This window comes from Doryrhamphus excisus, linkage group LG15 (assembly GCF_037039965.1).
Source record: "Doryrhamphus excisus strain RoL-2023G ecotype Guam linkage group LG15, RoL_Dexc_Guam_v1.1, whole genome shotgun sequence".
NCBI classification, from domain to species: Eukaryota; Metazoa; Chordata; class Actinopteri; order Syngnathiformes; family Syngnathidae; genus Doryrhamphus; species Doryrhamphus excisus.
This window is the reverse complement of record NC_136371.1, coordinates 12,197,925-12,211,269: the sequence shown is the minus strand read 5'-3', so window position 1 is coordinate 12,211,269 and position 13,345 is coordinate 12,197,925. Positions and strand designations below refer to the sequence as shown.

General features: G+C 43.6%; 1 protein-coding gene across 1 annotated transcript; it reads right to left on the bottom strand.

The window, feature by feature from the left end:
• Nucleotides 1-2,490: 2,490 nt before the first annotated feature.
• On the bottom strand, nucleotides 2,491-6,621 carry LOC131104386 (protein FAM110A). The gene is made up of 2 exons (XM_058051495.2): nucleotides 6,146-6,621; nucleotides 2,491-5,112 (listed from the first exon to the last, which is right to left on the bottom strand). The coding sequence occupies exon 2, from the start codon at nucleotides 5,100-5,102 to the stop codon at nucleotides 3,753-3,755; it is 1,350 nt and encodes a 449-aa protein (XP_057907478.2). The 5' UTR covers nucleotides 5,103-5,112; nucleotides 6,146-6,621; the 3' UTR covers nucleotides 2,491-3,752.
• Nucleotides 6,622-13,345: the final 6,724 nt, after the last annotated feature.

Sequence of the window (13,345 nt, the reverse complement as noted above, 5' to 3'; positions counted from 1 at the left end):
GCCTCGCAGTTAGCGTTGGAACAAAGCTATGCGGGGAAAAAAGGCAGCTCATTTGCGTAGATGCCATCTTGTGTGCACACGTGAGGAGGATACGTCTTGCACGTCTCCATTAAGGCTGAAGCCAGCATGTCTAAACTTATGAAATATGCAACACACACACACGTTTATGTGCACACAAATACTGAATAAATGATACATGTTGTACTTGTACAACTTGTACCCAAATCCAAGTGTGCAGCCATGAAGTCTGCAGTGTGTGTTTGTGGTCTTGGGCACAGAACTAAACGCTCTCTGGTTGCGTGCTGGAGTGGAAAACGAAGAGGAAGGTCACGTGGCTTCCGAGCGAGAAAGATTGAACATCTCTCCTTGCCTCAACTTTCCCCAAATACACCACAAAGTAAAACACGCTTACTTGCCTACGACAAATATCCACCATCACATAATCTGGTAGACAACCGTCACTTAGCATTTAGCATGCTAACGCCTTTTCTCTGCTTTTCAAGATGTCGTGTTGTGAGCCCAAACCAGGTGTTAAACGTCCTTCAGTCCCTGATGGTATCAGCTTGGGGACACATCAAGTGGAAAGGATATATGGATGGACACCACACGGTGGCGCTGTTATTCAACCCCAGAAGTGGGCTTGACTCAAAGAGTTCTAAGAGTTCAGAGAGTGTTTGCTTTAATTAGTACGAAATTTGGTACACACTTTTAGGGGACCGGCAAGCACATGTATCTCAAATTTAAGCAAGATTGCTTAAAAAACATGGCTGCCATGAAGCACTTAGCAACTCATTGTCCATGAACCACAGAGCATTTGTCTGGTGATGGTAACACTTTGTGGACATCTCTACAAGTTATTTCTGTATTCTGGGGTGCTGATGGTTGGGATGCGGCTTGCTCATGAGGCGTTAAATTACGGCCAATTAGAGATGCTAAACCAAGCAACACACACAAACAGTCGACAAAAACAGACAAGCGTATCGGACACCTCTTGGGGCTTGCATGAAAAATTGATGTCACCATGCACGTCGCACTCTTTGCTGCTAAATCTTTCATTAGCATTCGCATTCTTTTCACGTTATGTTGCTAAGTGGGACAGGAAGCCCACCTCCGCTACTTCCTGTCTGACTGCTACCAGTCACTTTCTCATATAATAACATGATAAAGTGTCCTCATACGTTTGTGAGGCACTTTGTATTGTACCAGTCAAAAGTTTAGAGACATCTTCTCATAGAATAATATTGTCCCAATACTTTTGACAAGTATGGTACCACTTAAAGGTTTAGAAACACCTTCTCATAACATGATAAAGTGTCCCCATACTTTTGGCAGGAAGTTTGCACAGTACCAGTCAAAGGTTTAAAAACACTTTCTCATATAATTATATGATTAAGTGTCCGCATACTTTTGATGTGTCGTGACCGATTCTTTCTGTTTGATAACAAGGGCTGACACTTAACTGTCAAAAAAAACCTACTTTTTTACTTAAAAAAGACCTTTAAAAGCATCCACTGGTAGAAAAAGTCAAGGGTGTGTTTTGTCTTTCACACCAGAAAAGACAGGAAGAGTGAGTGTGTGTATGCGTGTGTGTATACGGTTAAAAGAGGAAGTGACATTTTGTGCAATTCAGTTTTTGATGTTGAAGACATTTTGTCTGCGTTGAAAGAATACATGTGCGGTTTTGCAAGAGGATATTCATTTTTAAAATAGTTTGAGTAATGAATGACATTCCTTCAAGCAACCTCAAATGTCAAGGTGACAAAAACACTTGTGAGAAAAAACATCCCCCCCCAAAAAATCACTAAAAGTGACACATTTAACTAAACATAATGCCATCATCCCTTGCTGCATTTTGCATCCTGCATCTGCACGCTTGACGAGGACCTTTGAGGCAAATGACGCGGTAATTGGAGGCCATTAGGTTGTCGGTACATCAAATTCTTGCTGCATTTTTGTCATATGGAATGGGTCACCCGGCCCTTGGATTGGCCCCGTCATCACACACGGTAACATCCCTGATTTAGATGAACAAAGACGGCAAGGCGCTACAAAGACAGATGGACAGAGATAACTACAGCCTATTGACAGCATGCTAACATGCTAACACTGACGACACACTCACTTTCCCACGGGATAGAAAGCACACACACACATACACACCGTGTCGTCAAAAACACCGTGATCCCTTCTGGCTTAGCGTCTTAATCAGCTTATCATGGCATCAAGCGAGGACATGGATGAGGACACATGGTGCCGCTCAAAAGTATAGAGACAACTTCCCATACAATAACATGATAAAGTGTCCCCATATGTTTGACTGGTGGTGTGCACTCGGGTTTTTTTCTCTCTCAATATTTTGACATAATTCCTTTTCAAATTACAGCTGGTTTTTAGCCTCGAAAAACTATTATTCATTTTGTCTTGTAAATATTCTTCTCGTAATATAGGACTACTAATAATCCCATAATAGAAATTTTTGCACATCATAATTTTTCAAAATTGACAACTTTATTCATTTTTTTATCCACAATTTAAAAAAAAGGCCCATGTGTAAGACTTTATGCTACTGAAATGACATAATATTACAGGTTTATTCTCTTACTTTGCTTTGAATATTTTCTAGAATGAGCAGCGGGCCAATAAAAATACAGAATAGCACAATAAAATAACAGTCAGCACAGACAAAGTGATTGTTTTTAATTCTGCGTGCAAACACAACTTCATTTAAAGCCTTTTTGCATCTTTGGCCGTCCGGTCTCCAGTCCTCCATGGCGGACCACCGGGGGGTCCGACGCTTGCTGGCTTTGTGCATTTACAGTACTTCCATCCTTGAGCGCACTTAGTAGACTCCTTTTCCAAATAAATATTATACGGCAACCACGTCTTCCTGAGACATCTTTTTCATGGCTGTAAAAATACGCATGCTAGCCGCTCGGGCAAAGCACCACGGCAAACACCCAAAGCATTGACACGCCGTGCTAGCATGTTGACGCTAAGCTAAGTGGTCAAAGTGTCAACGTACACAAAGTCGCATGCCCACAAAATATATTGACAGTCTTGTGCTTCAAACGCTAACTTTTTTCAGACTTTTCACAGCATCGGTGTGTGTCTCTCTGCACACACACACACACACACACACACATACGAAGGCTGCGTTCACACTTGTGGTTCAGGACTCTGGTCCAGACCGAAGAAAAGGTGCGTACCAAAGGTTGTACAGTAAAGAACATTTCCGTAAAGAAAGCACATAATTGGAGAAACCAAATGCATTCTGCTGCTTTTAGCAGCTTAGATTTCACCAAAAGCTTGTAAAGTATACTTTGAAAAGACTTATTTTGAGGCGTAAATGAAATATTGCATATTGCTGGGTGAAATATGGAAGTCTTCTTAGATTCTGCTGTTTTTTTTGACAAAAAGCTTGCACTTTTGGAGGCCCATTGACAAATCCAAATAACGCATTTGGGATGCAAGCGTTGGAAGCGTGCTGGCAGAGTAAAGAAACCTGACAAATGTGAAGGCACCCTGAGACATGAGAGTACCTTTGAGTACCTTTCTGGAGTATTGCTTACAAATACGAATTAAATACAAAGTACGATTGTGGACTTCAGACTTGAGCTGACAGCTTGAAAGTCTTCCAGGGAAGAAAAGGCCACAAAAGATGAAGTCTTCCCTTCTTCTCGTAAATCCAAAACAGCTTTCCAGTCAGTTGGCGGTCTACAAGCTTGAAAGGACGCTGTTAGCATCCTGCGCTGTTAGCATCCTGCGCTGCTCACGCCCTGCGCCTGGCGGATGCCATAGAGCCACTTGATGACTCGGGCGTTCCTCTCGATGACCGAGATGCCGTACGGGACTCGCTCTCTGGCATCGTCCTCATCGTCCCGTCGGCCTGGCTCCGCCTCTTCCCCGCACTCGGAGCTGGGAGTGCTGACGCTGCGCAGCTTGGAAATGGACACGATGTCTGAGTTGGCTCGGGTGAAGCGCTCCACCCCGCCCATGCCCTCCACCTCGTCGGGGTCCAGCCCGCAATAGTTGAAAAAGCGCTCCAGATCGGCCGTGGCGCGCGAATAGCGGTCGCTCAGGTCCGACTTGGAGCGGTGCAAGGAAGGGTGCTTACGGGCCGAGCCTTTGGAGCTTGCGCTGGACAGGCGGGTGAAGGCGGGGGAGGCGGGCGGGATCATGCTTGTGCGGACTAGCATGGGGCTGGGGGGCAGGTAAGAAGGAGGCGGGGCCGTGGTTTGTGCGGTGGTGTCGGGTTGAGGTGGGTTCTGGGGGGCAGGCGGAGGCACCTTGGGGTGTGCTACTTGACCCTGGGCAGTCTGTCGAAGTCTGAGCGGGGGCATCTGGGGCTTCCTAATTTCAGCGTGGGGTCGAACATCCACCCTGCGCACCATGACGGTGTTCGGAGAAATGTAAGCTGATGGGACAAGGATGCGGGGTGCCCGTGCCGGAACAGGGGGAGGGCGGTGGCTGGGGTCGGCTGGGGGGGTCCTCAGGCTGCTGTTGAGTGGAGAGGAGGTGCAGGAAGAGGTTGAAGAGGAGGTGGCGGTGCTCAGCGGTTTGAGGTTGCTGAGGAGTTGGTGGCTCTGCTCCTGCTCCACCGAAAGGCTGCTGCCGATGCTCTTGGCCCCCGACGACGGTGACGACGACAAGGGAGAGGTGGATGACGACGACTGGGAGGAAGGAAGGGGGGCGTCGCATATGTTATTGATCAGATTGTTCAAAATATCCAAGTTGAGAGGGGGTCCCCTTCTTTCTCCCACTTTCCTCACGCCGCTACCGTCCCCGCTGGATGGGCACCATGGACTCTTCCTGGCGGCGGGAGTGCCCATATGACACTGCAGCGTCATGGCCGGCGGCACGAGGGGTTTCCTGATGATTGGCGGCTTGACGGGAGCCTGTCGAGTGAGCGCCACTTGCTGGCTCTTGACGTACTTGACCTTGTCCGCCTCGAGGCGCTCCACAGCGCTCAGCTTGCGCCCGGCCGACTCAGCTTGGCACCGAAAGTAGTCAGGCCCCTTGTTGAGTATCCTGAAGGGCATGGCCGAAGTGAGGGGCGCCCTGGGCAGGCGGCCGTCCGAGGGCCGCAGGGTTTCCACTGGCATGGTGGTGGCGCTGAGGGAAAGAGAGGAAGTTTCAAGAGGACGTTTTTGATGGCTCTGTATTCACTGTAAATTCAACATAGACCCTTGGAACCATTGGGTTGTCTGCATGGGGCAGGGCCCTTGAGAAATGCACCAAAAAACTACTTGGCTCACAGCACCATTGAGACTAAACACAGAGGCTAACATTAGCTTACCCCAGGCCTTAGCCGTTTTAGCGTCCACTTTGCTGAACTCTCCTGAGTTCCTGCTGCCCTCAGTCTCATCCGGTTTTCCTCCGGAAATCATTTTCATTTGAAACGGAAACACTAACTGCCTCGTGTTGATCTGAGGTCAGTCATGGCATCCCACAGGGTTCTGTGCTATGACCTGTGCTGTTCAGCCTTTTGTATACCCGTTTCTTTCCATCCATCCATTCATCCATGTTTGTTTCTCAAATTCCAACTCAATTACTTTTCATGACCATTATATTATGACTTTATTCCCATAAAGTTATGACTGTATTATCATGTTATAAATGTATTCCACCAAATATTATGACTTTATTCCCATAAAATTATGACTGTATTATCATGTTATAAATGTATTCCACCAAATATTATGACTTTATTCCCATAAAACTATGACTGTATTGTCATGTTATAAATGTATTCCACCAAATATTGACTTTATTACCATAATATCATGAATTTATTTCCACAACACTATGATTTTAATCCCATAATACTATAATTTATGAGAATAAAGTCATAATGTATTGGTTGGAGTGAATATAATGAAAAATAAATATTATGGGGAATAAAGTAATAACTTTTTCCCCAAACAAATGTTCCAAAAACGCCAAATGAGTTTTATATTAGTGTATTGATGTGTTTGTGTTGGTGTATGTGGTCACGTCTAGAGAGTGAGAAGGCCAGTGTGTGTGTGTGTGTGTGTATTGTTTCTGAAAGAGGACAATAAAGGTCCCACATGTCCTTTTCTCCACTCTTTTGTACATTTCCTACGCCCCCTCCCCCCGGCCCCCTCCACCGTTAAAACACGCTTACCACTCTGTGTTGAAGTACTCGCTCCTCTTCCTCCTCTCGCCGCCGTTATCCTCCCTTCCTTCCTCCCTCACCCACTCTCGGGGAAGAAGCGTCAGTCCGTGGACGGCGTACAGAAACACGGGGGGGTGAAATTCTCCATGATGATTAAGCCTCCTATCGGGGTCACGGCTGAGATTGAACAGTGGAAGCCAGTGGGGAAGCGGTGGGTGGGGGGGAGGGGTGGAGCCAAAATCAAATCAGACAGACGTGTCTCGCTCACACACACACAAACACTAAAAGCACACACACACACACACGGAGGACACACACTTTGCTCAGTACTGAAAGCCAACAGGCGGGACGGCGTTTTTATACCACGTCTGGCTCCTCCCCCCCACCACAGCCAATCACATGCCGGGCCGGGGAGCTCACCATGACACGGAGGTGCGGCTACAGTTGGCCTCCCGACCAATGGGAGCCCTCCCCCCCAGATGAGAACAAGAGCTCAGCGAGGAGGGTTTTCATTCAAATAACAATTCTTTGAAAGGGAGAAAGTGTGTGTGTGTGTTGGGGGGGGGGGGGGGGGGATCAACGGCCGCAATCTTAAAATGAAACAAAAAGGCCATAAAACATTAAACAAAATGAATTAAAAATACAAATAGAAAAACTTGATAAAGAAAGGACTTTTTCATAAAATGATTGTTTTATAATAATCCAAAACGTATTGCATTTTTGTGTTTTTGCAATTAAAAAAATTGAAAAACGGGCATAAACATTACAACTTAAATTATATAAATATTTTTTATAATAATATTTGTATAATACATTTTATGTAAATAAATAATATATGCATATATCTACATACATATGTGTGTATATATATATATATATATATATATATATATATATATATATATATATATATATATATATATATATATATATATCAAATTTAACGCGTTAATGACCAGTGGCAATTTTGTCGACGCGCGATTAAGCTAGAACAAATATTGATGGGAAATGGAGAAAGAAGAGAGTATTTAGATTGGTAAAGTTACCATCAAAGCCCTGGCAGATGGCTCTTGTAGCAAGACCAAAGTTATTTGTATCTACTGTCGCTGGGTTTGACTTATCACAGATTCCATGGCCTGCCAGAGACTGGAGCAGTGCAGCTATTGTTTTTATTGTCATATACAGTGCTACCTTGGCATAAGAGTGGCCCAACTAACCAGTGCTTTTCACATTTTTACATCTCTCTGATAATTTTGGCATTGAACTGCCAGCTAAATTGGACTTCCAGCTGCTATTGAAAGAAGTTGGATTAAAATGTGAAAAAATACTGCAATTTTACAAGAATAAATGTGCTAAACTATCAGGGAAAATATTGTCATTTTAATAGTACAGAGATAAAATATTAAAAAAACATGTTTTTTTTAAGTCATAGAATGAGAAACAAAAATACAAAATAAAGTTGTGATTTTTTGAAAAATAGATTGGGTAAAAAGTTATAATAGACTGAATAATAAAATGAAGCCATGTTCCAAAACCAAAATGTTCCAAAACTAGAAAATGGACATTGTTGGACAATTATAAAACATACAGTATATACAGTGCATAGCAGAAATAGAAAAAAGCAGTGTATTTAAGAGAATGAAGTTAAAATATGAAGAGAAAAAGTGTTGTATTCTACCAAGGAAAAAGTTATAATTTTATGAAAACAAACTTGTAATATTATGAGGAAAAATAATGTATTTTATGGGGGATCTGTTTGTATTTTTAAAGTTGTCATATTAGGAGAAACAAACCAAAAAGAGTTGTAATTTGGGGGAAAAAGGTTGAGGGAAATTATTGGAAGATTAAATATTACGGAAATGAAGCCATGTTACCAAAAGAAACGTGAAAACGTGCTGTTTGTGTGTGGGAAGCGACTATGAATAACCAACATTCCGTGTTTGCCGATGGAGCGTTCCAAAAAGGAGGTAGCGACGCGCCACAGGAACCCACCGCAGCCTCAGAGCGAGGAATGAAAGTTGCATTTCATTACGGAAACTTCCAGCATTCCACGGCAGTGTGGTTATGCTGAGCACGCAGCATTCAAGCCTTGTTTTTTCACCCTCATGTGGAGGAAAACATGACCGTACTCCAGACAGGGACAAGGACGAGGTCTGTATTTACACACACACTGTATAAGATGGGAGGATATACAGGATAATATACAGGGTATACAGGAGGATATACAGGATGTACAGGAGGATATACAGGAGGATATGGGAGAATATACATTAAGATATGGAAGGATATACATAAGGATATATAGGAGGATATAGGAGGATATACAGAAGGATATAGGAGGATATACAGAAGGATATACAGGAGGATATGGGAGAATATACATTAAGATATGGAAGGATATACATAAGGATATATAGAAGGATATACAGGAGGATATGGGAGAATATACATTAAGATATGGAAGGATATACATAAGGATATATAGGAGGATATAGGAGGATATACAGAAGGATATAGGAGGATATACAGAAGGATATACAGGAGGATATGGGAGAATATACATTAAGATATGGAAGGATATACATAAGGATATATAGAAGGATATACAGGAGGATATGGGAGAATATACATTAAGATATGGAAGGATATACATAAGGATATATAGGAGGATATAGGAGGATATACAGAAGGATATAGGAGGATATACAGAAGGATATACAGGAGGATATGGGAGAATATACATTAAGATATGGAAGGATATACAGGAGGATATAGGAGGATATACAGGATTTTCAGGAGGATATACGAGGATATACAGAAGGATATAGGAGGATATACAGGAGGATATAAGAGGATATACAGAAGGATATAGGAGGATATACAGGAGGATATAAGAGGATATACAGAAGGATATAGGAGGATATACAGGAGGATATAAGAGGATATACAGAAGGATATAGGAGGATATAGGAGGATATACAGAAAGATATAGAAGGATATACGAGGATAGAGAAGGATATAGGAGGATATACAGGAGGACATAGGAGGATTTCGGAGGATATAAAGGAGGATTTCAGAGGATATACAGGAGGATATAGGAGGATATACAGAAGGATATAGGAAGATATAGGAGGATATACAGAAGGATATAAGAAGATATAGGAGGATATACAGAAGGATATAGGAATATACAGGAGGATATACAGAAGGATTATAGGAGGATATACAGAATATACTTTAAATTTTTATCTCGAGAGAGAAAGAATAAGAAGAACTTTTCTTACCACATAATTAAGTTTTTTTAAATCTCATAATCTGGGATTTTTGTCTCTGATTTGGACGTATTTTGGTTTTTATACGGCTGATGTCATCCAGAAGTCAGACTGCTTTCTGACACTGCCCGCATAAATCAGCTGACAAGACACATATCAGGACAACTCTGAGGAAGACGACAAGTGAGCAGTTGAAAATGTCAGGAAGAAAAAAAGTAGTCTGTAAAATGAACTGTTTAGAAGGTTTTTCATGTTTTAAATGTCTTATTTTCTCTTATTATGTGGGTAATAATAGGAGTAACAGGAGTGTGGTACACTCAAAAAATAAACGTTTAGCCTCAACAAAAAAAAAATCAACGCAACAGTTTCCATTAGTCTTTCTTCGTTATGACAACTTAATTTGAAATTGCTTTGAACCAACAAACAATATTGCATTTCACAAATTAGCTTTTCCTCTTCACTCAAAGCTCATTTTAAGTAATGCTTACTGAATAATTGTTGTCATAGGGACAAGTTTTTAAGTTCGTAACTCAAAAACATATGTTAAGTCAACTTTTATTCAAAGTAGTCTAATTTGTTGTCTACTTAATTATAACTTTTTAAATAGAAGTAACTATATATATATATATATATATGTGTGTGTGTGTATTATGTTACCAAGCTAATTTTATTATGTCATGGCAACTTGAATTTAGTTTTAAGCTTACCAACAATAAAATTTGAGTGTATATGACATGCTAAATTAAGTTCATGTAATAGCCAACATTATTATTTGAACATAACTTAAAAAATAAAGTTAGCAACTTAGAAAGTTCATCTAAATCAATTAATTACATTTTTTACATTGCATTTATGTATTAAATCAAGTGGTGTCAACAGATACTCTGAATTAATTTTTAGAGTGTAGGAGGTGAATATAGGGGGCCTATTTCATGTCTATAGGGCTCTAATCATGTTCAAAAGTGTATTTCAAAGGTGCTAAACAAGTTTTCTATGTTTTCTTTTCTTTTATTTTGTACTGGCCTGATAGCTGGCTGCCAAGAGTACAAAGGATTTCCTGAATGGATCAGACGTCCCCCATCACTCGTTCCAATAAGAAGAATTTAAAGTGCCGGCGGCAGTCAGAGAACATGAGCTGCCTTCATTAAACAGAGGAAAAACTCTTGTTAGGACTAAAGATGAGGCGCTACTGCATTACTTTGGACTTTCTAACAAGTCACTGTCTGGCTGACTAACGCCGTACACATTGGCCATGCAACACTGAACCAGCACAACACACACACATGCGTGACTGCGCAGTGTGTGTGCAACACGCAGTTATGCAAGCATTTTGCAAGAGTTGAGTCAACTGCAACAGGAAGCGCTGAAGCATGAGCAGTCTGTGATTACGACACAAAGATCCATCTTCATCCAATCCACCCCACTTTCACCAGGTCTTCATAGTTGAGGAATAAGCTCTCCCAGGTAATTCTCCGTCTGTCAATCATTGCTCATCATCATTGTGCCATCCTTTTCCCAAACGCTGGCATTGATTGGCTGCATTCCTTTTGCAATGTAGCGAGCGACGCAATACGTGAGCACACACCATTCGGCTTGTATTTGCTTTGGCGATGGAGGTGCTCAGGCAGCAGAGCCTTCATCCCAACAGTTAGCACTTCCTGAGGCATTTGGTAGGCAAATATAAACAAAACAGTGTAAAACGGTGCGTGCTCATAGACCGTGTCGCCGCCGACATTGCAAATAAAAACATACATGCAACTCCTATTTCAAATGTGAACGACACATTAATGACGATGAATTATGAATTCTACTATAAAAATATACTTTTGGTTCATATTGTTGGGTGTCCGGACCGGATGAATTTACTGTACATGATTCCTTGTGTTGCCAAGTTGCTTTGCTTTTCCTACATTTCAGGTTCAAAGTCTTTGGGAAGAAATGCCTAACCAAAAAACAAGATGCCACTGCTGTGCCATAAACTGCTCCACATTCATGCCCAGGAGTATTTTTAGATTGTGGGCAACAGCTGCAAACCACCTGCTCCTCAATGCTCCTGCTCCTGGTGATCCACTTCAGGAGAATGGTGACTCCTTGGACGAGACCAAAGAACCGGCGATCCACTTCAGGAGGATGGTGACTCCTTGGACTGGTGACTCCTTGGACGAGACCAAAGAACCGACGATCCACTTCAGGAGGATGGTGACTCCTTGGACTGGTGACTCCTTGGACGAGACCAAAGAACCGGCGATCCACTTCAGGAGGATGGTGACTTCTTGGACAAGACCAAAGAACCGGTGATCCACTTCAGAAGGATGGGTGGTGACTCCTTGGACGAGACCAAAGAGCCAGTGATCCACTGCAGGACAATGGTGACTCCTTGGATGAGACCAACGAACTAGTGATCCACTTCAGGAGGATGGTGACTCCTTGGATGAGACCAAAGAACCGGATGTCCACTTCAGGAGGATGGTGACTCCTTGGACGAGACCAAAGAACCGGTGATCCACTTCAGGAGAATAGTGACTCCTTGGACGAGACCAAAGAACCGGTGATCCACTTCAGGAGGATGGTGACTCCTTGGACGAGATCAAAGAACCGGATGTCCACTTCAGGAGGATGGTGACTCCTTGGATGAGACCAAAGAACCGGTGATCCACTTCAGGAGGATGGTGACTCCTTGGACGAGACCAAAGAACCGGTGATCCACTGCAGGAGGATGGTGACTCCATGGACAAGACCAAAGAACCGGTGATCCACTTCAGAAGGATGGATGGTGACTCCTTGGACGAGACCAACGAACCAGTGATCCACTTCAGGAGGATGGTGACTCCTTGGACGAGACCAAAGAACCGGTGATCCACTTCAGGAGAATAGTGACTCCTTGGACGAGACCAAAGAACCGGTGATCCACTTCAGGAGGATGGTGACTCCTTGGACGAGATCAAAGAACCGGATGTCCACTTCAGGAGGATGGTGACTCCTTGGATGAGACCAAAGAACCGGTGATCCACTTCAGGAGGATGGTGACTCCTTGGACGAGACCAAAGAACCGGTGATCCACTGCAGGAGGATGGTGACTCCATGGACAAGACCAAAGAACCGGTGATCCACTTCAGAAGGATGGATGGTGACTCCTTGGACGAGACCAACGAACCAGTGATCCACTTCAGGAGAATGGTGACTCCTTGGACGAGACCAAAGATCCGGATGTCCACTTCAGGAGGATGGTGACTCCTTGGACGAGACCAAAGAACCAGTGATCCACTTCAGAAGGATGGTGACTCCTTGGACGAGACCAAAGAACCGATGACCCACTGCAGGAGGATGGTGACTCCTTGGACGAGACCAAAGAACAGGTGAGCCACTTCAGGAGGATGCTCTCATCGCGGACAATCCCACCCACCCACCCACGCCCTGCAGGGGGAGCAAGCAGAGCTCATTCCCCAACAGATTCCTCCAGTTCCGTTCCCACAGTCACACCCTGCCGTCTCAGGCAAGGCTGTCCAATGTGCAACTAAAGGAGAAAACTCCGTGTGGTGGCCGCAAGTGTGGGATCCAATGAGGTTCTCTGAGCCTTCATCTGGAGGCGGCCACTGGAAGAGGCGGATGAGGTTTGTCACAGACACAAATGCAACCAGGCTCATGTTACTTGTCTTCACGCTCGTGCCCAGACAGGCTCCATCTGGGTCAGCCGCTGGTGAAAGCCCAGAGGTCTGTGGTTCCATGTTGGCCTGCAATGAAAGTTATTTTCCAGAGCAGCGTCCTCCCTGGATGTGTGTGTGTGTTGACACTCCCATGCTTCCATGTGGGCCACGTGAGCAGAGTAAATATTTTGAAGAGGTCTCAAGGGCAACACGTGACTGGCTTGGAAGTCCCCCCCCCCCCCCCCCCCCGGCTGCTCGGCTGACAAATGCGGCAGTTAACGAATAAGCTTATA